At 43.2% G+C, this 23,906-nt stretch overlaps 1 protein-coding gene and 1 pseudogene across 1 annotated transcript; one reads left to right on the top strand and one right to left on the bottom strand.

Annotated features, from left to right (window-relative positions):
* Positions 1-5,650: 5,650 nt before the first annotated feature.
* LOC105023574 lies at positions 5,651-9,154 on the top strand (annotated as a pseudogene).
* A 2,398-nt stretch (positions 9,155-11,552) lies between these two features.
* vwa7 (von Willebrand factor A domain containing 7) lies at positions 11,553-23,358 on the bottom strand. The gene is made up of 17 exons (XM_020049702.2): positions 23,347-23,358; positions 22,403-22,636; positions 21,967-22,200; positions 21,743-21,839; positions 21,532-21,660; positions 20,731-20,926; positions 20,151-20,320; positions 19,801-19,913; positions 19,370-19,486; positions 19,083-19,277; positions 18,731-18,863; positions 18,210-18,362; positions 18,028-18,120; positions 17,394-17,674; positions 15,826-15,962; positions 15,565-15,724; positions 11,553-12,728 (listed from the first exon to the last, which is right to left on the bottom strand). Exons 2-17 carry the CDS (start codon positions 22,628-22,630, stop codon positions 12,153-12,155), a joined length of 3,012 nt encoding a protein of 1,003 aa, XP_019905261.2. The 5' UTR covers positions 22,631-22,636; positions 23,347-23,358; the 3' UTR covers positions 11,553-12,152.
* Positions 23,359-23,906: the final 548 nt, after the last annotated feature.

Below are 23,906 nucleotides of genomic sequence, written 5' to 3' on the forward strand. Positions count from 1 at the left end.
TCTTGAAATAGCATGATAATCTAAATATGCATTTTCTTTTTTCCCCTTTCATTGTCGATACTAAATTTTTTTTGCGTTCCCCAAGATCACAACCCCCTCCATACAATTTATGTGTCAAATTTGCATGGAGTCTTTGCCTCAGCACCACACGATCGATACCTTCTCCTTGTTTCAACCCCTCCGCCAACCCTGACCCCTCACAACTCCCTACCCCATGCAGTCCTGCAACAACTCTTTGAACAACACCCTTCCCTACTGTACTCAGCTTTGTGGCATGCGTTTCCACTCTCTTCCTGGTCCTGCTCTTCCGCTTGGGTTCAGTCTCTTGCAGTGGTTCCTTCTGAACTCTGTAGGATTTGGGGAAGCACAGGAAGGACACCTCCATGTTAGGCTGACCATTGATGGGGATCTGGTTGTAGCAGATGATGCCACCATTGACAGCACCCTGTAAATGATTTGAATATTTCAGGTTAAACAGTGGATATAACAATTTCTAACATGCACTACTAAATACATTTTTGATGACCACAATAACATACCCGGCAGATCTCTTGATAGTACTCCTCTGCATGCCAGCTTGGCACAAAAAGCATTTGGACTCGACATGGCTGAACTGATGGAGAAGCAACACGGGTAGGAGCAATTAATGTAGTGACAACAGCTCCTGGTGGTCCATCGGTGAGTTCAGTGGCCGGACCAACCTGGCGTTCACCCGGATTGTCCTGAAATCATGAAAAACTACATTCATGTTCTGGACACAGCATATAAACCTAGGCTTACAATTAACCCTAACCTAGACACAAATTGAGTTTGCATTACTAGTTAAGAAATTACACAAAATTATGAGATATCTTTGGACCCCAGCACAACAAGGTCTAATTGTACCGATGACCTGCATTTCCTCAAACGAAGTGTCTTTGATCAATGCAGCCATAACAGGCATCCCAAAATCATCGCTCAAATGAATTTTATCCGGGCACCAGTAGCACTGCTCTGTAGGGCCGGGAGGCCCTGGACGTCTCCCTTCGGTAAGTCACACCCAGATCCCATGCTTGGGTTTCATACTCCAGGGCCAGCAGTTCTTGGTCATTTAGGTCCTTTTTCCCATCAATGCGGTGTGAAAAATCAAGGACAAATGCCTGAAAAGTATTTTGACGTGATATTGACAGATTTTAGTAATTTATAGAAATATCTTGTATATTGCGCATTTCATTACAGTAACATGTTTATACAACAAGTAATGGCAGTTAAAGTTTTTACCTGAGGCCATCTCAACTTAGCAGCAAGGAGGAGTTGTTTAAACTTTTCCCCTGCCTCTGAACGATGGATGGGCTGGCTTCAAGGTTGTTACCAGGAGCGATCAGACATACTACGTCTGGGACAAGGCCTTTGGGTAACACCTCCCCACAAACATCTGCCATCAGATGTGAAGCTCTTGCTCCAGGAGTGGACCATGAAGCCAAAAGCCATGGATGGTCGACCAGTGCAATCAGGCCCGATTGGCATAGGGACAATATTACCCACTAAGGCACGGAGATGAGAATAACCAATCACCAGGACAAACTATAAGGAAAGAAAGTTAGAGATTTATCCCAATATTGTTTAGAAAATGTGAGGTGCACATCCTTAAACCTTCATAGTAAATTACAATTATGGGCTGTTAGGTTAGTCTAAATATAACTAATATGGGGCATTACAACTCAGAACCTATATCAAACAACATGCAATATAAAAGATCATCATCATCATTTTCTTCCGCTTATCCGGGGCCGGGTCGCGGGGGCAGCAGTCTAAGCAGAGATGCCCAGACTTCCCTCTCCCTAGACACTTCCTCCAGCTCTTCCGGGGGGACACCGAGGTGTTCCCAGGCCAGCCGGGAGACATAGCGTGTCCTAGGTCTTCCCCGGGGTCTCCTCCCAGTGGGGCGAGACCGGAACACCTTCCCAGGAAGGCGTTCCGGAGGCATCCGAAACAGATGCCCAAGCCACCTCAGCTGACCCCTCTCGATGTGGAGGAGCAGCAGCTCTACTCTGAGCTCCTCCCGGGTGACCGAGCTTCTCACCCTAAGGGATCGCCCAGCCACCCTGCGGAGAAAGCTCATTTCGGCCGCCTGTATCCGGGATCTTGTCCCAAAGCTCATGACCATAGGTGAGAGTAGGAATGTAGATTGACCGGTAAATCGATAGCTGCGCCTTGCGGCTCAACTCTTTCTTCACCACGACAGACCAATACATCGACCGCATTACTGCAGAAGCTGCACCAATCCGTCTGTCAATATCCCGTTCCATCCGGATTTGGAGGTACTGATTCTCATCCCCACCGCTTCACACTCTGCTGCAAACCGTCCCAGTGCATGCTGAAGTTCCTGGTTTGAAGGGGCCAACACGACAACATCATCCGCAGAGCAGAGACGAAATCGTGTGGTCCCCAAACCTGACACCCTCCGACCCCTGGCTGCGCCTAGAAATTCTGTCCATAAAAATTACGAACAGAACCGGCGACAAAGGGCAGCCCTGCCGGAGTCCAACATGCACTGGGAACAAGTCTGACTTACTGCCGGCAATGCGGACCAAGCTCCTGCTTCGGTCGTACAGGGACCTGACAGCCCTTAGCAAAGGACCCAGGACCCCCATATTCCTGAAGCACTCTCCACAGGATGCCGCAAGGGACACAGTCGAATGCCTTCTCCAAATCCACAAAACACATGTGGATTGGTTGGGCAAACTCCCATGAACCCTCCATCACCCTGTAGAGGGTATAGAGCTGGTCCAGTGTTCCACGGCCTGGACGAAAACCACACTGTTCCTCCTGAATCCGAGGGTTCTACTATCGGCCGTATTCTCCTCTCCAGTACCCTGGCATAGACTTTCCCGGGGAGGCTGAGAAGTGTGATCCCCTTATAGTTGAAACACACACTCCGGTCCCCCTTCTTAAAAAGAGGGACCACCACCCCGGTCTGCCATCCCAGAGGCACTGTCCCCGACCGCTACACGATGTTGCACAGGCGTGTCAACCAAGACAGCTCCACAATATCCAGAGACTTGAGGTACTCAGGGCAGATCTCATCCACCCCCGGTGCCTTGCCACCGAGGACTCTGTGACTTCAGCCCTCATCCTCTGCTTCCTCATTGGAAGACGTGACGGCGGGATTGAGGAGATCCTCGAATTACTCCTTCCACCGCCCGACGACATCCCCAGTTGAGGTCAACAGCTGCCCACTTCTACTGTAAACAGCGTTGGTAGGGCACTGTGCTGGGGAGCTATAAGTAAAACCCACACCAGCCCGCCGCCTCTCACCATGGGCAACTCCAGAGTGGTGAAGAGTCCATCCTCTCTCAAGGAGTGTGGTTCCAGAGCCCAAGCCGTGTGTAGAGGTGATCTCTACCTCTAGTCAGAACTGCAATATAAAAATTGGCGGGGAAGGAGCCTGAGATCGTGCAATATAAAAGATGTATTAAATGATAACAGTTACTCAAAACCGTTACTCACCTTTCTACCCAAGATGATCTCCTTCCATCTTGACAGTTGGAGTTTATGCCGCTTAGGATGTGGATTGTATTCTGAATGTGGCCAATTCTTTGCTGCATGGCGGGAGCCAAACTGGTACAACATTCCTGTCATGACTGAAAAGTCAATATTATTTCCGGCTGTCTAGAATGAGAACGTTTGCTTGGAGACAAACATATTACAGGGCTGCACAATGTTGGTCCTGGAGGGGAAAACACTGTGTTTGATTTCTAAGAGCAAGTTAGCACTCAGGCTGATTCACTTGCACTCTGATGGTATCCCTGGTTGGAATAAGTCATGAAGACCTGGGTTTTGGCCCAATGGGACCAACATACAGGGCAGCCACATGCTATAAATTTGGTAACATAGAGACGTCCATGGTGCTTTAAAGAGTCTCAGCCATTTAGCCCTAGGCTAACTGTTTTATTAAACCTCTCTGGTAGTTTTAATGTAAATAATCCAAGTAAGCCAATAAGGAGAAGCTGTGTACATTTTGACAATACCAATAAATCAGAAATTTGAACAGGCCAATGAAATTAAAAACATATGCATACCAACATGAATCAAACAGCAACACCAACAAATTGAGAAGAAATTGCCAACCTGATAAAGAAAAAATGCCTCTTCGAAAGTTGCTGAGGAGATTTTTGAATGGTGATTCAATACAAATGTAAGCTGATTCAAGCAAAGAGCCAAACAAGGATTGTCTGCAAATGTGATTGGTCCTACTTACCTGGTTGATGGGACACACCCTCCCATTTTACAGGCCTATCAAATGAGAGATATGTCAACGACATGCTACCTGACAATTGAAAGGACATTTGGGATAATAATAGTGCAAGTTCATTTTATAGTCAATTAAATTATAAAACTGATAAAAAGTGCAGAAGTCATACACGTTTTGTATTCATAGACCTGCAAACAATTCTATATATGATCAAAGAAACTGAAACATGAAGTTGTAGTAATAAATTACTTTATTTACAATTTGGACAGATGCTAAGCAGTGAGCTAGATTTCACATAAATTAGTTAAACTGGAAATTACACTACATGTTGCAGTATGGCTTGGTACTACATACTGTAGCATAGATTTTGGTAGTTGGAATATAATTACATGTTGGTGTTCGCAGTAGTTAAGTAATTTTTGTACTGATCTGATGTGGCTAAAACTGGAACAACCACAACATTTCTTACAAAGAAAGTATGCAAACATTCCCTTTTTTCAGTATCATATTCACACATTATATATATTTACAGACAAATACATAGGTACAATTTTCACAAAGAAATGTAATTGGTCAAGTTGAACTAGTTTGTAATAGTTGGAAGTATCTAAGTATTAAACTGTTAACAATCTTTTGGGCTCAACTGCATATCTAAAGGTGGAACAGGAAGCTAATGACCAGTTAATGTAAGTAATTGACAACTACTTAAAATCATTAGCTGAATTGTTAAGTAATCACCAAGTAAAGTAGTGATTATCACCTCCATTAACACAAGGAGTAATGGATTTCAATTGATGGCTATTCAAGAATTAAGAATGTGGACAATGGAATGTAAAATGCCAGCAACAATTGCAAATACACAGTGCCCCTTGATTTCTTTGCATATGATCAATCTATAGAGTCTCCTGAACATTTCCTACAATACATTCACTGCGACGTATAGAATTGTTTTTATTTTTATAGGGCAATATGTATTTCATATCCATTGAGTTACATTGTGGAAGAAGAGTGTGTGGAAAATATTGTGTTGCTAGATGTAGCTGTCCATTCCCCATAATTAAACAGGTTTGTCTTATTCTACACATTCTCCTGAACATTTCCTACATCGCTTTCTCTGTGGAATATTCAATAGTTTATGAGCAATGAGGCAATATGTATTCCATATTCAGTCATTGGCGTCTGAATTTTGCCCTTGGAACGTGTTTTAATACCCACTTTTTATTGAAATTACTCTTAAATATGATCATATATGAATTGTTGTCAATGTTTTGAGAGGTACATTTTCTTAAACAATTAATAAGAAAAAGTCAATTTATGTCAGTTTTGAAGTAATTTTTTGGTCTCTTTTATTTTGAACATTTCCTGATTTTCGTGACCCGGAAGTGTTTCTTTAATGTTGCTCACAAGACGCCGATGCTGAGATGCTGATACTTTCACTTTCACAGAAGCAGCTTAAGTTTTGTGTTAATACGCCGAGAAAATAATGATGCAAATATGATAACTACACTTGTTGTGTTATTCCTACAGCTCTCTATCGTAGGTGAGTTCGTTGCCTGAGTTATGTTTAGCGTTCTTATCTCAGAGAGTTTATATTGTTGAATTGCAGTGAACTGAATACTAAAATGTACATAAATAGATTTAAATAGTCGACGCGTCCGTAAAACCATAGCGGCAAAAATGTGATATTGTTTTTTTTTTGACGTTTCATTTTTCTTTTATCCCATAAGGAATTTTAGAATCCCTTCAAAATGACCTGTTAAGTTTAGGCTTGTTGTTTGCAGAACAACAATAATACAGCTCCGGCAAAAATTAAGAGACCACTGCACTTTTTCCATTCCTTTCCAAAAAAGTTGAAAAGGAAGAGTTTGAGTGAGGAACAGAAGAGTTACATTTTAAGAGACCACTGCAAATTGAACGCTTCTGTTCCTCTGTTTACTCGAAACTTTCCTTTTCAACTTTTTTGGAAAGGAAAGAAAAAGGTGCAGTGGTCTCTTATTTTTTTCCGGAGCTGTATAACATTTATAAACATTCCATCTGCCACTTTATTCACCTGCTCTTTTATGTATCACCTGACAATTAAATGAGAGGAGGGCTAGTCTATTCCCATCGTTAAACTCATCGTGGGTCAATGTTTTTATTGGTGATCAGGGTGCGGTCTATACCTATAATTGTAGGAATCCAAAAATGTCAAATGAATCAAGCAAATCTTCATATTGATAAATCTCACACTTTCATTAGTAATGATTGCATTCATGATTTATGCATAGATTTGTTCCTACATATGATTGACAAATGAGCCCATAGGAAATCAAAGCAACCTTGCCTCAGTTCGGTCAATTAAAATAGCAAATCTACTATATCCACAAAAAGAGTAACTAAAAAGTTTTGTCTTTCAGACCCTCATACTTTTCATCGCCATTGCATCGCAAGCCAAGGGACTTTGTATCCAAAAAACCTCCAGATAGTAATGGTAGACGATGTTATGGTCTATTACTACAACAGCAGTGCTGAACAAGATGCCATCATACCAGAATGGATGGACCATTCCGAGGGCATTGAATTCTGGCGGGAAATGCACCAAAATCTGAAATATAATCGATTTGTAATGGATTCAGCTGTAAAAATGACAAGTGAACATTTTAATCATTCACATGGTAAGTCAAAGTGTGTGCTAAGACATTGCAACACAGATGGTTATCTTTTGGCATTACAATGGAGATTGTAGTTTTCAAATTCTGAAAGCTGAACTATCAAGCTCCACCAATCACATTTCTTTGATTGGTGTACACATAATCTTATCTGAATACTTTGAATTTTTGATGAGGAATATTATAGACAACTGCCAGCATCCAACAGAGTGAGTTGCTAACCTTATGAATATTCACAGAATATTTTGAATTCCAATGTATTTTTTTCTAAACATTGCAGGAATGTCCTCAATATAACAGAATTTAAGCATTGCAAAACAGATATTACATCAAATTTGCATAATGTAGAAAATATGCTCCTTACAAAAATGTCCTGCTTGGTTGGTGAAAAACTAAAAATGTTTTAAAAAAAAGGATCTACTAAAGAAGACATCTGTTTGACCTGCGGCTTTATGTCTTGCTCTTTGTTTCCCAAACCTTCGATTTCTGGTACCAACCAAAACCTTTAGATGGTTTGTGGTTGCAGCAAAGAATTTCACTTCTTAAAAACCAGTATTATCATAAAGTGCAGTAAACCTATTTTCATCGTGAATTTATATAATTGTACAGGACAAAGTCAGCTGATGCTTTCAACTAGCAGCCCATATTTTAAGTAAGTCATTTGAAAGTGTTGAAATCATTTCCTGTGTTGTATTAGATCACATTTACCAAGCTCATGGTCGCTGTGGATGGAGGTCAGATGGAAGCATAGATGCATCTATGAGCCATGCATATGATGGCAAGGATTTTGTCAGCTTCGATGTACAAACCAGAACTTGGACCGCTGCTGTGTCTCATGCTGCATTTTACAAAAGAAAAAGGGAAACCGATTTGGAGGATCTTGTTAGGTTGGTCATTCATTATGAATCTGGATGTATTCGCTGGCTGGAGAACCTGTTAAAATTAGTATTAAAGTTAGAGAACCCAAAGGTAAGGACAAACACAACACCCTTCCTGTTTGGGGTCATTTTACTGGTACATTTTGTATACCTCTAGAAGTTATTGTGGTAATTGTCATTTTGTCTCACTTCTCATCATATTTCTGTTAAACCTAAGCATTGATCTAGTCTATGATTACTGCGAGTAGGCCTCTATTATAGAAAGCCAACAACACATGCCTGTAATGTCAAGATGTCGTAAATGAGCCCTTAGTGGACATGCAGAACTAATGCATTAATAAAAAAAAATCCTCTCTTAAGTCCCTGAGGTGATCGTGTTTGAGAGACTGCCTCATGGCAGCTCTGAGGTGGAAGTCACCTGTCATGTGACAGGATTCTACCCAAGGGCTGTGCAAGTGGAGTGGATAGGGTCAGAGGGGCTCCCCTTGGTGGACAGAGTGATCAGTGGAGAGGTTCTGCCTAACGGAGATGGTTCATACCAGCTGAGGAAGAGTCTGACTGTCCCACAGGGGGTCCAGTACAACCAGAGCTACACCTGCTTGGTGCACCACAGCAGTGTGACCGGGAGCGTCTCAGTAACATGGGGTAAATGACCTGTAGATTTACCAATATAATTTACGTTTGAGGTGGCTGAAGATACACTAAAGAATATGTCTGTTCATATGTATGACCTTTTTTCCAGTGCCTAAGAAGAACCTGAACTACATGGTCATTGCCGTATGCATTATTGTGGCTGTTACATTCCTCTTCATTCTTGCTGTCTTGTACAAGGCGGGTGTGATTGGGCACTTCCGATAAGAAGAATGATCTTCACTGATAGAGATGAGGTTCAAACAGTTTCATATACCATGCTACAGTACTCAGTCAAACATAACCTGGGACTCAACACAGATGAAACCTTTGAGATGATGGTATTATTCTGGAAAAACCTCTCACCTTTGAGATTGAGGGTTCTTCTAGTTCACCGGAATCATTCAAAAACCTAAGGACCATCATCTCCCACAATCTGAAGTCACACCGACAGATGCTGCATAGGTCATCAGCTGTCACCTACCTTCCATTGAGGTTTTGCATGACTCCAGGGCAAGGGAGCATGCTGGTAAATTCTACCAAACTTTCAGATTATTGCTGAATGTTTACGCATGACTCTACAAGGAAGGTTAATGCAGAGAGCACTTGAGAGAAGTTGACTCTAGAGCAGAGAACTCAACTGCACTATGCTCACCACTCCAAGTCCTGTCCAAGATATTAGTGTTACCTGTTAATATATTGTGTGTATGTATTTATGTCAATTTGTTGATATTTATTGTAAATACAGTGGGGCAAAAAAGTATTTAGTCAGCCACCAATTGTGCAAGTTCTCCCACTTAAAAAGATGAGAGAGGCCTGTAATTTTCATCATATGTACACTTCAACTATGAGAGACAAAATGAGAAAAAGAAATCCAGAAAATCACATTGTAGGATTTTTTATGAATTCATTGGTAAATTCGTCAGTAAAATAAGTATTTGGTCACCTACAAACAAGCAAGATTTCTGGCTCTCACAGACCTGTAACAACAACTTTAAGAGGCTCCTCTGTCCTTCACTCGTTGCCTATATTAATGGCACCTGTTTGAACTTATCAGTATAAAAGACACCTGTCCACAACCTCAAACAGTCACACTCCAAACTCCACTATGGCCAAGACCAAAGAGCTGTCAAAGGACACCAGAAACAAAATTGTAGACCTGCACCAGGCCGGGAAGACTGAATCTGCAATAGGTAAGCAGCTTGGTGTGAAGAAATCAACTGTGGAAGCAATTATAAGAAAATGCAAGACATACAAGACCACTGATAATCTCCCTAGATCCGGGGCTCCACGACAAGATCTCACCCTGTGGGGTCAAAATGATCACAAGAACGGTGAGAAAAAATCCCAGAACCACACGGGGGACCTAGTGAATGACCTGCAGAGAGCTGGGACCAAAGTAACAAAGGCTACCATCAGTAACACACTACGCTGCCAGAGACTCAAATCCTGCAGTGCCAGATGTGTCCCCCTGCTTAAGCCAGTACATGTCCAGGCCCGTCTGAGGTTTGCTAGAGAGCATTTGGATGGTCCAGCAGAGTATTGGGAGAATGTCATATGGTCAGATGAAACCAAAATAGAAATTTTTGGTAAAAACTCAACTCGTCATGTTTGGAGGAGAAAGAATGCTGAGTTGCATCCAAAGAACACCATACCTACTGTGAAGCATGGGGGTGGAAACATCATGCTTTGGGGCGGTTTTTCTGCAAAGGGACCAGGACGACTGATCCATGTAAAGGAAAGAATGAATGGGGCCATGTATTGTGAGATTTTGAGTGAAAACCTCCTTCCATCAGCAAGGGCATTGAAGATAAAACGTGGCTGGGTTTTTCAGCATGACAATTATCCCAAACACACCACCCGGGCAATGAAGGAGTGGCTTCTTAAGAAGCATTTGAAGGTCCTGGAGTGGCCTAGCCAGTCACCAGATCTCAACCCCATAGAAAACCTTTGGAGGGAGTTGGAAGTCTGTGTTTCCCAGTGACAGCCCCAAAACATCACTGCTCTAGAGGAGATCTGCATGGAGGAATGTGCCAAAATACCAGCAACAGTGTGTGAAAATCTTGTGAAGACTTACAGAAAACGTTTGACCTCTGTCATTGCCAACAAAGGGTATATAACAAAGTATTGAGATTAACTTTTGTTATTGGCCAAATACTTATTTTCCACCATCATTTACCAATAAATCCATTGAAAATCCTACAATGTGATTTTCTGGATTTGTTTTTCTCATTTTGTCACTCATAGTTGAAGTGTACCTATGATGAAAATTACAGGCCTGTCATCTTTTTAAGTGGGAGAACTTGCACAATTGGTGGCTGACAAAATACTTTTTTGCCCCACTGTATGTCCCTATATTGTTTACCACTTACACAACTACTCCAAGTACATTTCAGAGTATGCATACATTTACTCAGTGACTTAAGTTGACTTAGATTTTGTACTTACCAAGTATTATAAGAAGTATTTTCTAATGGTGTTTCAAGTGCTGGCTCATTATTTCAGTTGCTAAAGTTTTTATTTCCATTCATCGGTCTGAACATATTTTGGAAATCTAAAACAAACTGTCAAACACTGTATGTGTGCCTTGGAGTGTCATGCAACCGTAAAATCATTAAAACCGTAATTGAACTTGCTGTTATAGTTGATGTTGTTTGTAAAATAAAATAGATTAATATTTTTTTTACTTTTACATTAACTTCAAGATATCTTTTGAGGAGTTCTGCTTTAGCAAACTGGTGGTATTAAGAGATGTATGAAGGAATATTCTAGGGCATGGGGACACTAGGCCCTCAGACAGATCTTGATACACTAGACCACCAGATACAAGCTAAGGGATTAAGTTTTAGCAGATTGGCAGTAGAATGATCATATCTGTCAAGTAAGCATCAGTTAGAGTTATTGGTGTCTTATCTGAGGCCAGGTAAATCAGCGGTAGAGTGACACAAGGACATTTTTTGTGACCCTTGTTATACTGTATTGCAACTAGAAATTTGCACATTCATGTCAGACTTTTTTGTATGTCAGTTCAGGATTATTAAGTCAGTTCTTGCGATCGGACACAATAATAAGAGGACTATAACGTTGGTTCCCTGAGGGAAGGAATGACGCACAACAGTGATTCCCCAGGTCATACGGAATACACAGAATATCTACCCACCCGCTCCTAAACTGATAGCACGTTGTGTGCTCTGATTTTTTACATGTGCTCACTTGGCCGAAGAGGAGCCCTGTCATGAAGAGAAGGTCTGAGTGTGACTTGGCTGGGATGAAGAAGGTAAGTGAATGCCTAAGTGATGCCCAAAGACTCCTCCGCCTTAATCCCTTTAACTTTCCTGTCTCTCCTCAAATGGAACTGCAATGTACTAATGCAAAATAAAGTGTTCAGGGCTTTTATTTTGTAAAACAAGCCCTGTCTGTCCTGAAAACAAAAGTGTGACAGAGCAAAGATGTGACAGAGAGAACCAAGGTGGCGCTTAACCACTACTGATGCAGCCTTGAACTTTTATTTTACTATGCCTAAGCCACTATGTACTATTAGGTATTTCGGATATTGTCGCAGAATACGATAATCATTGTACTAATTATATATTTGGATATTTACTATTTGTGTTGGCTTTGTTGCCCTTTCTTACAATGAGGGCCCCAATGGAAACATGTCTTTGGACTTCATTGTGTTATCCTTGATATTTTCTGGCATGTTTTATCTCTTTCCATTGTGTCAACTTTTTCACATATATATATTTTTATTAATTTAATCACCTATAGTGGAACAGTACAATTCAAACTGCAAAACAATAACAGCAATAACAAAAATATACTTTTGCCCAGCATTTCTCCAGCTCTGTTGGTCTCTCCGCTCGTGTCCCACATCCTCCTCTGCTGACTGGCAGTAAGATGACAACTTCTTACATTGCCGGCCCCATCCCACACCAGGAGCTCTGCCTGGGGGGAACAGCAGGGGGAGGTGTACCTCACCCACAAAGGCTGGGGCTTGGCTAATCCACTTGTCCACTGGGCCACATTGAGAGGAGAGTCACCTTGTACAAGCCTAAGTCCCATTTCAGCATTGCCATTCACACCCTGCGTTGTGCCTGCCCTCTTCCTGTCTCTGTGATTCTGTCTCTCCTCCAGGCTGTCCCCTGCTGGGTCTGTGGAGCCGTGGAGCAGGGTGAGAGCACCCTGACCCTCAAAGAGTTGGATAGAAGCTAGGGCAGTGCCCCCTCTGTCCGTCACTGCCAGAGAGACTGTCCAGCTGGCTCCAGTGCACTGATTTGATCCTGGGCAGGTGCGCTCCACCCGCATAGTGGAGCATGAAGGTGGAGTCAGGTCAGGGTCCTTGGAGAGGGATGGAAGGGATGTGATATCATGGATTGTGCTCAGAACAGGTTGGGAAAAATATCAGTATGTATACACTGGCTGGAAACAGTACTGTAACCTCTACCATATTCAGTATGAGCGTTTTTTTAAAACACTAACAATGAAAATCAAGTATTGTAAGGTGGACTTGGTTTCATGTTGGAAAATATTTGTAAGAAAGGTGTCGTAAATTAGCCCTTAGAAAGGAACGTAAAACATGTTGCTTTCATATTTTTGCAACTCCTGTGCCGTGGATGCTCCCAGTTTATACAGATGATAGAAAATGACCTGACGAGGACAATGTTTAATTTAATTAAGTTGTCATAATGTTTAATTTAATTAAGTTGTCATAATGTTTGGATAAAAACCCTAATGTTGAAAGATCACTGGTCAAGCTGTATTTGAAGGAAAGTTAAGAGGAATGAGCATTCTACAGAAGTTAGAGATCAAGTAATAGAAATGGCACAGATTAAGAATAGCTCACATAATAATATCAATGTTTGGATATCCCAGTGAATACTGCTGGATCAATAATCAGAAAGTGCAATATGTACCACACTAACCAGGCAGTGCCAAGAAAAGGCTGCTTCTCAAACTCACATTAAAACTAGAAGACTTGAGAGAGAAGCCACAGGGAGGCCGAACATCTACTTGAAGAAGCAAAAGAGTTCAGTGGTTCAGGGTGGAATAATGGGACACTGGACAACCATATCAAGAGCTCTGCATAAACTTTCCCTGTATTTGAAGGTAGCTAGAAAGAAAACGCTAATCAAAAAGTACCATGTGAAACCATGAAAGGGACCCAGATGCAAACTGGGAAAAGGTTTTGTGGTTAAGGTTAGATAAAGATCGAGCTCTTTGGCAAGAACTCAAAGTGCTATGTGTGCCACAAATTGCCCCTGCCACAAATTGCCCCCACCATCCTTACCATGAAGGACGATAGTGGCAGCATCATGCTGAGGGGATTTTTCACCTCAGCAGGGAGTGGGCATATTTTTCAAATTGAGAGAAGAATGGACAGCCCAAAATCCCAAGGAAATACTGCCAGATAAAACCTGCTTTAGTCCCCTAAAAAAATTAGCTTCAGAGTGAATTCACCTTTCAGCAGGATAATGATCCTAAGATCACAGCCAAAGCACCACTGCAGTGGGCCAAGAACAAAATGGTGACTCCCCTACAGTGGGCCACTCAAAGTGAACAGCCCCATTAAGAATCTGTGGGACTATTTGAAAATTGCAGTCCGTAAACCTAATCCATACAACCTGACCAACCTGGTGCAAATCCGCCAAGAGCCAATGAGCCAACATCATTCTGACACTGTGTGCTGGTATAATACCAAAAGTCATAAGCTGTAATTGCAGCAGAGGGTGGCTCTATTAAATATTAATGTACAGGGGTTGAAAACGTTTTTGTTCTCACAAACAAAACTCACTAACTGATTTTGAGTGACAGTGATTTTACAGTTCAAATACCATTTGTAGTTCAATAAAATGAGACAATTGGTCAGGGGTCTGAAAATATAAAACAGATGTTTCCCTATAATGTACCATACCATACCATACCATCTTCTTCCGCTTATCCGGGGCCGGGTCGCGGGGGCAGCAGTCTAAGCAGGGATGCCCAGACTTCCCTCTCCCCAGACACTTCCTCCAGCCCTTTCCTGGGGGACACCGAGGCGTTCCCAGGCCAGCCGGGAGACATAGTCCCTCCAGCGTGTCCTAGGTCTTCCCCGGGGTCTCCTCCCGGTGGGACGGGACCGGAACACCTTCCCAGGAAGGCGTTCCGGAGGCATCCGAAACAGATGCCCAAGCCACCTCAGCTGACCCCTCTCGATGTGGAGGAGCAGCGGCTCTACTCTGAGCTCCTCCCGGGTGACCGAGCTTCTCACCCTATCTCTAAGGGATCGCCCAGCCACCCTGCGGAGAAAGCTCATTTCGGCCGCCTGTATCCGGGATCTTGTCCTTTCGGTCATGACCCAAAGCTCATGACCATAGGTGAGAGTAGGAACGTAGATTGACCGGTAAATCGAGAGCTTCGCCTTGCGGCTCAGCTCTTTCTTCACCACGACAGACCGATACATCAACCGCATTACTGCAGAAGCTGCACCGATCCGTCTGTCAATCTTCCGTTCCTTCCTTCCCTCACTCGTGAACAGGACCCCTAGATACTTAAACTCCTCCACTTGAGGCAGGCACTCTCCACCAACCTGAAGTGGGCAAGCCACCCTTTTCCGACTGAGGACCATGGCCTCGGATTTGGAGGTACTGATTTTCATCCCCACCGCTTCACACTCGGCTGCAAACCGTCCAAGTGCATGCTGAAGGTCCTGGCTTGAAGGGGCCAACACGACAACATCATCCGCAAAGAGCAGAGACGAAATCGTGTGGTCCCCAAACCTGACACCCTCCGGCCCCTGGCTGCGCCTAGAAATTCTGTCCATAAAAATTACGAACAGAACCGGTGACAAAGGGCAGCCCTGCCGGAGTTCAACATGCACAGGGAACAAGTCTGACTTACTGCCGGCAATGCGGACCAAGCTCCTGCTTCGGTCGTACAGGGACCTGACAGCCCTTAGCAAGGGACCCAGGACCCCATATTCCCGAAGCACCCTCCACAGGATGCCGCGAGGGACACAGTCGAATGCCTTCTCCAAATCCACAAAACACATGTGGATTGGTTGGGCAAACTCCCATGATGTGATGATAGTTATTCTGAATACTTTCTTCACGTTCAGATCCAAAGTTGAAATGTGAAGGCCTTGTTTCCCCAGTATGTATTTGTGTATTGTAGGACTATGGAGTGTTCTGGGTCTCACCGGAGGAACAACTGTCAGGTGCATCACTGCATAGTTGGAGTCCAAGGAGTTCAGCGCTCGCACTGTCAAGGTCAAAGTGACTGACCCTCCGGCCTCTGCTCCCTCTGGGGTTTGGAGCTTCACCTCCCCTCTTACTGACCCCCTCTCCCCCACGGAGAAACTGAGGAAACATCATTGAAGGCATTGCATTTTAAAACTTGATCAAGGAATAGCTCCGTTTTGTGACAGTTTGATGTTGCCGGTCCGATGGGCCCTGCCTACCTTAGCGGTCCTTTTTGAGAGAGATATCCCCGGTCATCGTCAGAGGTCAGTGTGAAGGGGCGGGCTGGGCCGTGGTTCTGAACATCAAAATGTACTGTTGTACTGTGGCCAGAAACCAGCCGTGGGACAGACAGGATCTATGAGGACGACACAGAGAGAGACTTAGAGGGAGGCTTAGCGGTATTCTGTTATTCACTATGTGTTGACCCTGCTAAGAGAAAATGACTAGTGACTAGTGCTGCTATTAATAATAATAATACTTTGTATTTGGTAGATGCCTTTCTGAGCACTCAAGGACATCTTACATAGTAAAGACAACATTTACACATAAAGGAAAAAAGACTACAATCTGGTATTGGTTGTAGTACAGTGGGGTGCAACAAAATAATTAAAATGAAACTACAGATTTAAAGCTTTCTGGAAAATATGTGTCTTTATTACATTTTTTTAAATAAACTGTGTCTGCACGTCGAATGGGTGGCGGAAGAATTTTTCGTGTAGGAAAGGTTATGGACTGGAGTACTGTGACTAAGCATGTGCTCATGAAAGTTGTGAATTTCTGGGTTCAAAAAGTTCAAAAATGTATTGCACAATGTGGGGGAGGGGTCTGAAGGGAAGTTGTCAGGAGGCAGAAATAAACAGTTTACTGTGGAAAAGAGAAGCTTAGAGTTGCTATTACCAGAATTGATAATATCAGAGTAGTATGACTTTCTGGCAACGGAAAGTGCATTTTTATACTCCGAAAGGTGATCTTTGTAGGTTGTGAGTGAGAGACTAGGCCCGTCCTTTTACATTGATGCTCAAGACATCTCCCGCTAGTTTTTAACCTGGCGGGGTTCCGGGGTGTACCAGGGAGGGGTGTGGGAAAAGGGATAGTGTGGGTTTTAAGCAAAGCAAGGGCATCCAGGAAAGAGGAAAAGCAGTCATTGTAGTGAGTGATAAAGTCTAATGGGGACTGGGAGTCAGTGATCGGGGATGTGTTTATCAACCCCATGAGATCAGTAGGTGTGATGCATTTTAAGAGATTGAAATAATTAATGTGGACAATTCAGAAAAAAACAGCTCAGATGGCCTGGGTTGTCTATACATTATAATTATCAATGGTTGAAAAACAGGGGGTTTTACAGCCAAACATTCAAAGGAAGAGTGGTGTGGTATACTGACAGGTCTAACTTTGATAGTATCATGATACTGTACTGAAACCACACCCCCTTGGACACTAGAGCAAGGTTGTCTGATGTACGAATACCCAGATGGGATTGATTGGTTTAGATGGGAAAAGTATTTAGGCTGTTGCCATGTTTCTCTAAGGCAAATTCTGCTATTGCTGTTGACCAGTTTGTTATGATTTGGACCCTGTGACACTGGAAAAGTGGTAATCCGATTTACATAACCCACAGCAGGATCAACTGACCGTGCTGGTCCAATCATTTTGACCAACAATGTTGTGTTACACTGTCCAGTTTATTGTAATGTTCTGCTGGACCGATTCTTTACACACCCTACATTCTGCTCAGTTGTATTGTCCATGCAGTTGGTGGTTGCCTGTTTAGTCGTTGTCATTGTACCTGTATTTGAACATGTGTGGGTTGGATCATCTCCGTGGAGACGCGTTCCAGAAGATTTCCTCCACCATCTCTCCCGGACAGACGGACACAGAACGGCACCCTGGGAACAGAGGACATGTGGCCAACCAGCTCCTCCCCAGAGGATGAAAAACCAGAGGAAGAGTTGAGCCACACCGTCTGCAGGCTTTCCCCATTGGCGTCCAAGAGAGTCACATGACTGAAACTGGCCTCTTCATTATGTGATAGACCCGTGACAGTCATCACTAGAAATGTAGGGACACCTGAACATAAAAAACAGAGGATGACTAGATACGAGTACGAATTTAGACAAATGGGATATAAATAGAGTAGACAAAAAAACACACCCCACATTGTAGTGGTAATAGTAGCAGTGGGTTGCAAGGTAACAATGTAGAAAATAGCACTACAATGAATGGACAGGGTTATGTACATGTTTTCTGGTATAATGGACAGGATTGGCTTTAAAAATGAAAAAATTCCAAACCACCCATCTCATCTTCATCCGCTTATCTGGTATCGGGTCACAGGGGCAGCAGCTCCAGCAGGGGACCCCAAACTTCCCTTTCCAAACCACCCTTTATATAAAAATAGATGCTCTACCACACCCCCTTACCTGTAATTGGACTGCCCTCCACTCTGGCCAGGCCTGGATGCGTTCCATTGGTCTCCACAGCAAAGTAATACAGGAAGTCCAGCCTGCTATAAGCTTTGGCGAGAGGTATTGCTGTGTTATCATTAACAGTCAGTTCCTGTGGGAACAGACGCTGTGTGGAGTGCAGTGACAGAAAATGGTACCTATAGCATTAAATGTGACGGGGCCCTGAGCAATGGTGTGGAGGTGCCATAGGCCTGGCTCTATAGAGGACAGCAGGCGGATCCTGTACAGACCCTGAAACTGCTCCAACTCTGCCAGGGGACCCTGCTGACTCAACAGAGACTGAGAATGACCTGCCAGAGAGGATAGAGAGTAAGGAAGACAGAAGAGAATACAGTATAGACAGAAGTTTCCACATACATGTACACAAAGTACAGTGTAGTCTCTACTGTATTCTCTTTCAGATGTATTTGGAAATTGACATTGGATTTATATTTTGTCTTGTGAGAAAGTTACAGCTATCATTACAGCTATTCATTACTAAAATGGGATAAGGGGTATTTCCCACTGAGTTTTATATTGCCACTATTTGGCCAATCAGTGTAACTTAGAAAAATTCAGATGTCTGGCAAGACATTTTCACCCCATTTTTGTCCCATTTTGGCCAGTGGTTTTCCTTGATATATTTTTCATATACTATATTCATTCTGTGTTATTGTACCAGTTGGGCTGCTGACCACGCAATATTTGAGGTCCCCAGTGAGGTGAAGGGTCACGTTCTTCACCGAGCTGTCCACTCTGAAGTGATGGGACAACTCAGAGGTGCTGTCACCCTCTGCATGTAGCAGAGTCACCTGCACAGGGAGACAGACAACAAGGTTTTGGGAGAGATTTGTGGACGATGACACTTTCTAGGGAGTCTCACCTGAAACCATTCAAAAGATGGAAAAGTACCATTCTATGCAGCAGCAAACCTGTTAATTCCAGACACACCATGGATCCGTATGGGCCAGTACACAGTGTTGCTGTGGATCATGTTATATTACTGTGAGCGTGTTTTGATGCTGCGCTACCTTATCTGCAGCTGTGTTGTCCTCGATTATGGCAGAGACCCGTTGGATGTCTGAGTTGGTGGTGAAGACGGTCAGTCCCCCGGACACAGAGGACAGGGAGGAGTAGAGAGAGAAACGGTCAGGGGACAGTGCCTCCCTCCTCTTCCTCCTCCCCCTCAACTCGTAACTGGGGTCTTTAGTCAAGAGAAAGTTCACCTGATGAAACCGTATGAGATGGTATTGTTTAAGGACCTTTTTTCATTATGTCATTCTCTATCTATATTGTTGATATTTTTTTATATATATACCTTGCATTGTTTCTCCATTGTAAGGGCCAAAACAGCATTGTACAAGTGGGCATCTTTTGGAGAAGCATCAGTGAACACAAATATCTCTGACAGGGGAGGGCTATGAGTGAGGGCCAGCTGTAACACACAGTCACATTAATAAAAGACTACGAGTGAGGGCCAGCTGTAACACACAGTCACATTAATAAAAGACTACGAGTGAGGGTCAGCTGTAACACAGTCACATTAACAAAAGACTACGAGTGAGGGCCAGCTGTAACATACAGTCACATTAATGTATTAATGCAGACTAGGAAGGGGAATTCTTTTTTAAAACAAACCACATAAAATAATTAAAAGATGATGATTTGAATTTCGCATCCTAGGATTGTCAGTCTATAGCTGCAGGTTGTGCTGTGCAGTCATTCCCAGATAATACTTGTACGTCTCACCAGTATGGCTGTGAGACACATCTCAGGTTCGTCTCCTCCCCCAAGAGCCATGAGGTTCTCCATATAGCCCATGAACTCCTCTGGTTGGTCTGTTTCATACACCGGACCCACCCCTAGAGCACAGGAAACAGGGAGACATGCACTTTAGCACGGCACACACTGAAGTTAAACTGATACTGTTTAAAGTTAATATTCTGATGGACAATTAAAGCGACACATCTAAACTCACAAAAGGAGTTTTACCTGTAAAACACTGAAGATATTTTGTGCACATTGTGCAGATTTAGGGTAGACCTAATCCCAATCTTAACCATGAATTCTCTGGCATGGTCCTACCATGCATTTCTCACCTGGGTCATGGAAGGGTACCATCAGGAAGGTGCCAGGCTGCTCAGGAGTATTGGCACGGGCCTGTATTATGGAGAAGGCACGGAGGCGGGCAGCAGTGATTTCCTCAAACATGCTGCCAGTTGTGTCCATGACAAACACCAGCGCTGGAGGCTGCTTCACACTGAAGAGTCTGGCCTCAGGACAGAGCAGAAGGTAAGATGAGTGATTTCAACAAACAACATATAAGACTATTTGATCGTTTCAAAACACTAGAGTATATGATAAGGTACAGGCAGTGTACATGTAGAGTAGCATTCTGGGATCTCTGGCCACTGATTGTGGTGCTGTCGAGCCAAAATGAGTCCCTGAAATGTTTTTTATCTGCTGATATGTTCCCCATATAATCTAAACCACTCATTCTCAAACGTGGGATTTCACTGGTAACTGTAGTGATTCTGCATTTTTGTTATACACATTTTTGACATATAAACCATATACAGTATTTCACACTATTTTCACACTATTTATAATTTTTTTATTTGAAAAAGTCTTGCATATTTAATCAAATAATTTTAATAATAATAAATGCTACGTAACTACCTGAGAAAGACGGGAGGACTGACATCGTCTCTGAGGTCTCTGAGAACATTGAGGGTTGCCATGGTGGCCAGATGGGCAGCCTCAGCATGTAGGTAGTGATGAGGGGAGAAGAGGGGGGATGTGCTGTCCTTATTGATGCCCCCCGTGGCCCCCTGATTGCGACTGAAATCCAATACACCCCCGTGACTACATTTCCCTGAGAAACAGTTTGACAGGATAACTGGAAGACATTCAAACATAAGCCTCTTTTAAGGTTTGGAGATTAATTATTTGATTTATTCAGGGCAGCCTAATACTATATCTCGATCAGGTGGCCTAATTACATCAATTTAATCAAGCCTTTAGCACACAGAGACAGGGTGACAGATATCTGATTGAATGTATTCATCAATTTGCAACTTCCACTCCTTACAAGGAGAGGAAGCCTACTGGCTGGATCTATATGGGTCTAGACTGAAATTCTTCTGAATTTCGCATTGATGAAAAGTTAGATCTAAATATTATTTTAAATATGTAATGAACAGGTGGAACTTTACCATTTGTCAAGGGTAAGATTTTTTTTTAGAAGGGGTGCAAGGAAAACTATTAACACCATGCATCACAAATTATTGCACACACACATACCTCAGGAGTCCCTAAGAGAAACAAGCAAGAGAGCGCCAATATTGCCCAATAGAAACTTGCCAGCTCATACTTGGCTCTACCCACCTCTTTTACCAAGGCTCTGCCAAATTAGCTTCACTAACCTTTTCATTTGAAACAACAGCATGTGGAATTTGTTGGTTTAGTCTTTGCCATTACCTTTTGGTTTGGGGGGGTATGTGCCGAAGTACCCCGTGGTGAGCAGTAGAGGGTGCTGCTGACTAAGTCTGGGCAGTAGGTTGTCCCTGCAGGTGGCGCTGTCGCACTCCATACATGTAGGGGTACCTTCTGTGGAGGACAAAAGAGGACAGAAGACCCTAAAAACAATTTCAAACACATGGATATCACCTAGAATGTGTTGTCACCCCACCTGTGGCTACGGGGAAGGCAGGCTGTCCAGGCTGCAACAGGTGGAGGTATAGAGACTGCTGGCCTGTCTCCACCCAGTTACTGTGGCTATAGAAATCCTGTTCACAAAGCAATGGCACACTGCCAGTTATGACACTGGGGATATCATCTGTCGTCCTCATGAAATGGCTTAACGCAGTGACATGATTGCCAGGCTATTTCTTTGCGATAGCAGTGAAGTGGTACCTGGAGAGAGTGTAGTAGCTGTCCCAGACTATGTCTGGCCCCCTGGTAGTCTTTGGCACGTGCCGAGAGCAAGGTTTGGTCCCAGAACTCCCGTAGCATCGCAATTGCTTCCTCCATGCGCTCCGAGTCAAAGTGGTAGATCGGGTCAGAACGCGTGGAGCTCAGGAAGTCCATGGCCACATTGGATTGCACCACCTCTCCCACAGCACGCCAGAATCCTCGTCCCAGACCGGCCTGTTTAAAACATGAAAATGTTATCTCCATAACAACATTTCCAAAAGCCATATGTTATCCATGCAATTATCAAAGGTAATCATTATCTCATCCTATTAACATTACACTTAATTATTTCTTGCTGCAATGTGTTGGTTTGTGTTCGTGTGTGTCTTTCCTGCTTACATGTGTGAGAGGATGTGTGTTTACAGCACAGTCTCACCTGCCCCTGTGTGTTGGTCATGCTCAGTGTCTCCAGGGTGACGTTGAGGACAGCCTGCTCAGTGATGTACTGGTGTGTGTATGAGTCCCAGGACAGGGTTAAAACACGGGACCAGAAGTTGGGCAGGAAAGCTTTGCAGCCTGGTAGAGCCAGTACCAGACACAGAATAACCCACAGGCCCTTAATCCGTACCACTGACACAGCATGACCCCAACTCTGTAACATCATCGCTTCCTTGGAATAGGGTGAGGGGATGACATCACACTTGAATCAAAAAGTTGGCCCAATTTTACACATAAATGTTCATCTTCAGTGCAGCTGCTCCAAACACCCAAGACCCCCTTGCATGTTTTAGTTTAAATACTCGGTTAAGTGCCTTCTTTGAGACTTGCTTTTGGACAATTTGAGTGTGATGCTCAACATTTTTGACATTTTAAGATGTATCCTACATAATCCTGCATAATGTAAGCATCTAGAAACAATATCAGGGAAATTAAAGAAGCATAGGTCATTTCTATAAAATACTTACAGGGTAAATATACAAATTGGAATTTGCTGTTTGGGTTTTTTTGGAATTTGGGTGACCAATACCTTACCATAGCATATATATTCTATAATAACTTATTATGTTTTTCGTTAGTTGTGGAAATAATAGGACACTGACACAGGTTTTGTAATTTTGGCTGTTTACCAGAAAGCATTCATGTTATAGTTATATAATGAATATGGGCTTAAAGTGCAGTCTCTCAGCTTGAATTTGACGGTATTCACATACAAACTGGAGGAAGGGAATTACAACTCTACATGCGGTCAAAAGAGCTTTCAATGCAAGTGAAACAGGCCATCGTTTGGTTGCAAAAAATAAATCCATCAGAGAGATAGCAGGAACATGAGGAGTGGCAAAATCAACATTTTGGTACATTCTGAGAAAAAAAAGAACGTACTGATGAGCTCTGCAACACAAAAAGGCCTGGACGTCCACAGAAGGTAACAGTGGTGGATGATTGTAGGATCCTTTCCATGGTAAAGAAAGTCTCCTTCACAACATCCATCCAAGTGAAGAACACTCTCCAGGAGGTAGGCATACCATTATCCAAGTCTACCATGAAGAGAAGAGCAAATACATAGGGTTCACCATAAGGTGCAAACCATTCATTCCAAGCCCCAAGAATAGAAAGACCAGATTAGCCAAAAAACATGTAAAAAAGGCCAGCCCAGTTCTGGAACAGCATTCTTTGGACAGATGAAACTAAGATCAACCTGTACCAGAATGATGGGAAGAAATATGAAGAAGTCTTGGAACGGCTCATGATCTGAAGCATACCCCCTCATCTGTAAAACAGGATGGAGGCAGTGTGATGGCATGGGCGTGCATGGCTTCTAATGGCACTGGGTCACTAGTGTTTATTGATGATGTGAGAGAAAACAGAAGCAGCCGGATGAATTCTGAAGTGTATAGGGATATATTGTTTGCTCAGATTTAGCTACATTCACAGAAATTCAC

This window comes from Esox lucius, chromosome 1 (assembly GCF_011004845.1).
Source record: "Esox lucius isolate fEsoLuc1 chromosome 1, fEsoLuc1.pri, whole genome shotgun sequence".
Lineage (NCBI taxonomy): Eukaryota > Metazoa > Chordata > Actinopteri > Esociformes > Esocidae > Esox > Esox lucius.

What these genes read in the sequence shown, in the direction of transcription:
- vwa7 (XM_020049702.2), bottom strand. Translation starts at nt 22,630, where the DNA reads ATGATGTTACAGAGTTGGGGTCATGCTGTGTCAGTGGTACGGATTAAG. An exon ending in CGTGGTCAGCAGCCCAACTG is followed by an intron (nt 18,363 to 18,730) that starts GTACAATAACAC and finishes CCTCTCTGGCAG; the next exon opens with GTCATTCTCAGTCTCTGTTG. An exon ending in CCACACATGTTCAAATACAG is followed by an intron (nt 15,963 to 17,393) that starts GTACAATGACAA and finishes TCGTCCTCATAG; the next exon opens with ATCCTGTCTGTCCCACGGCT.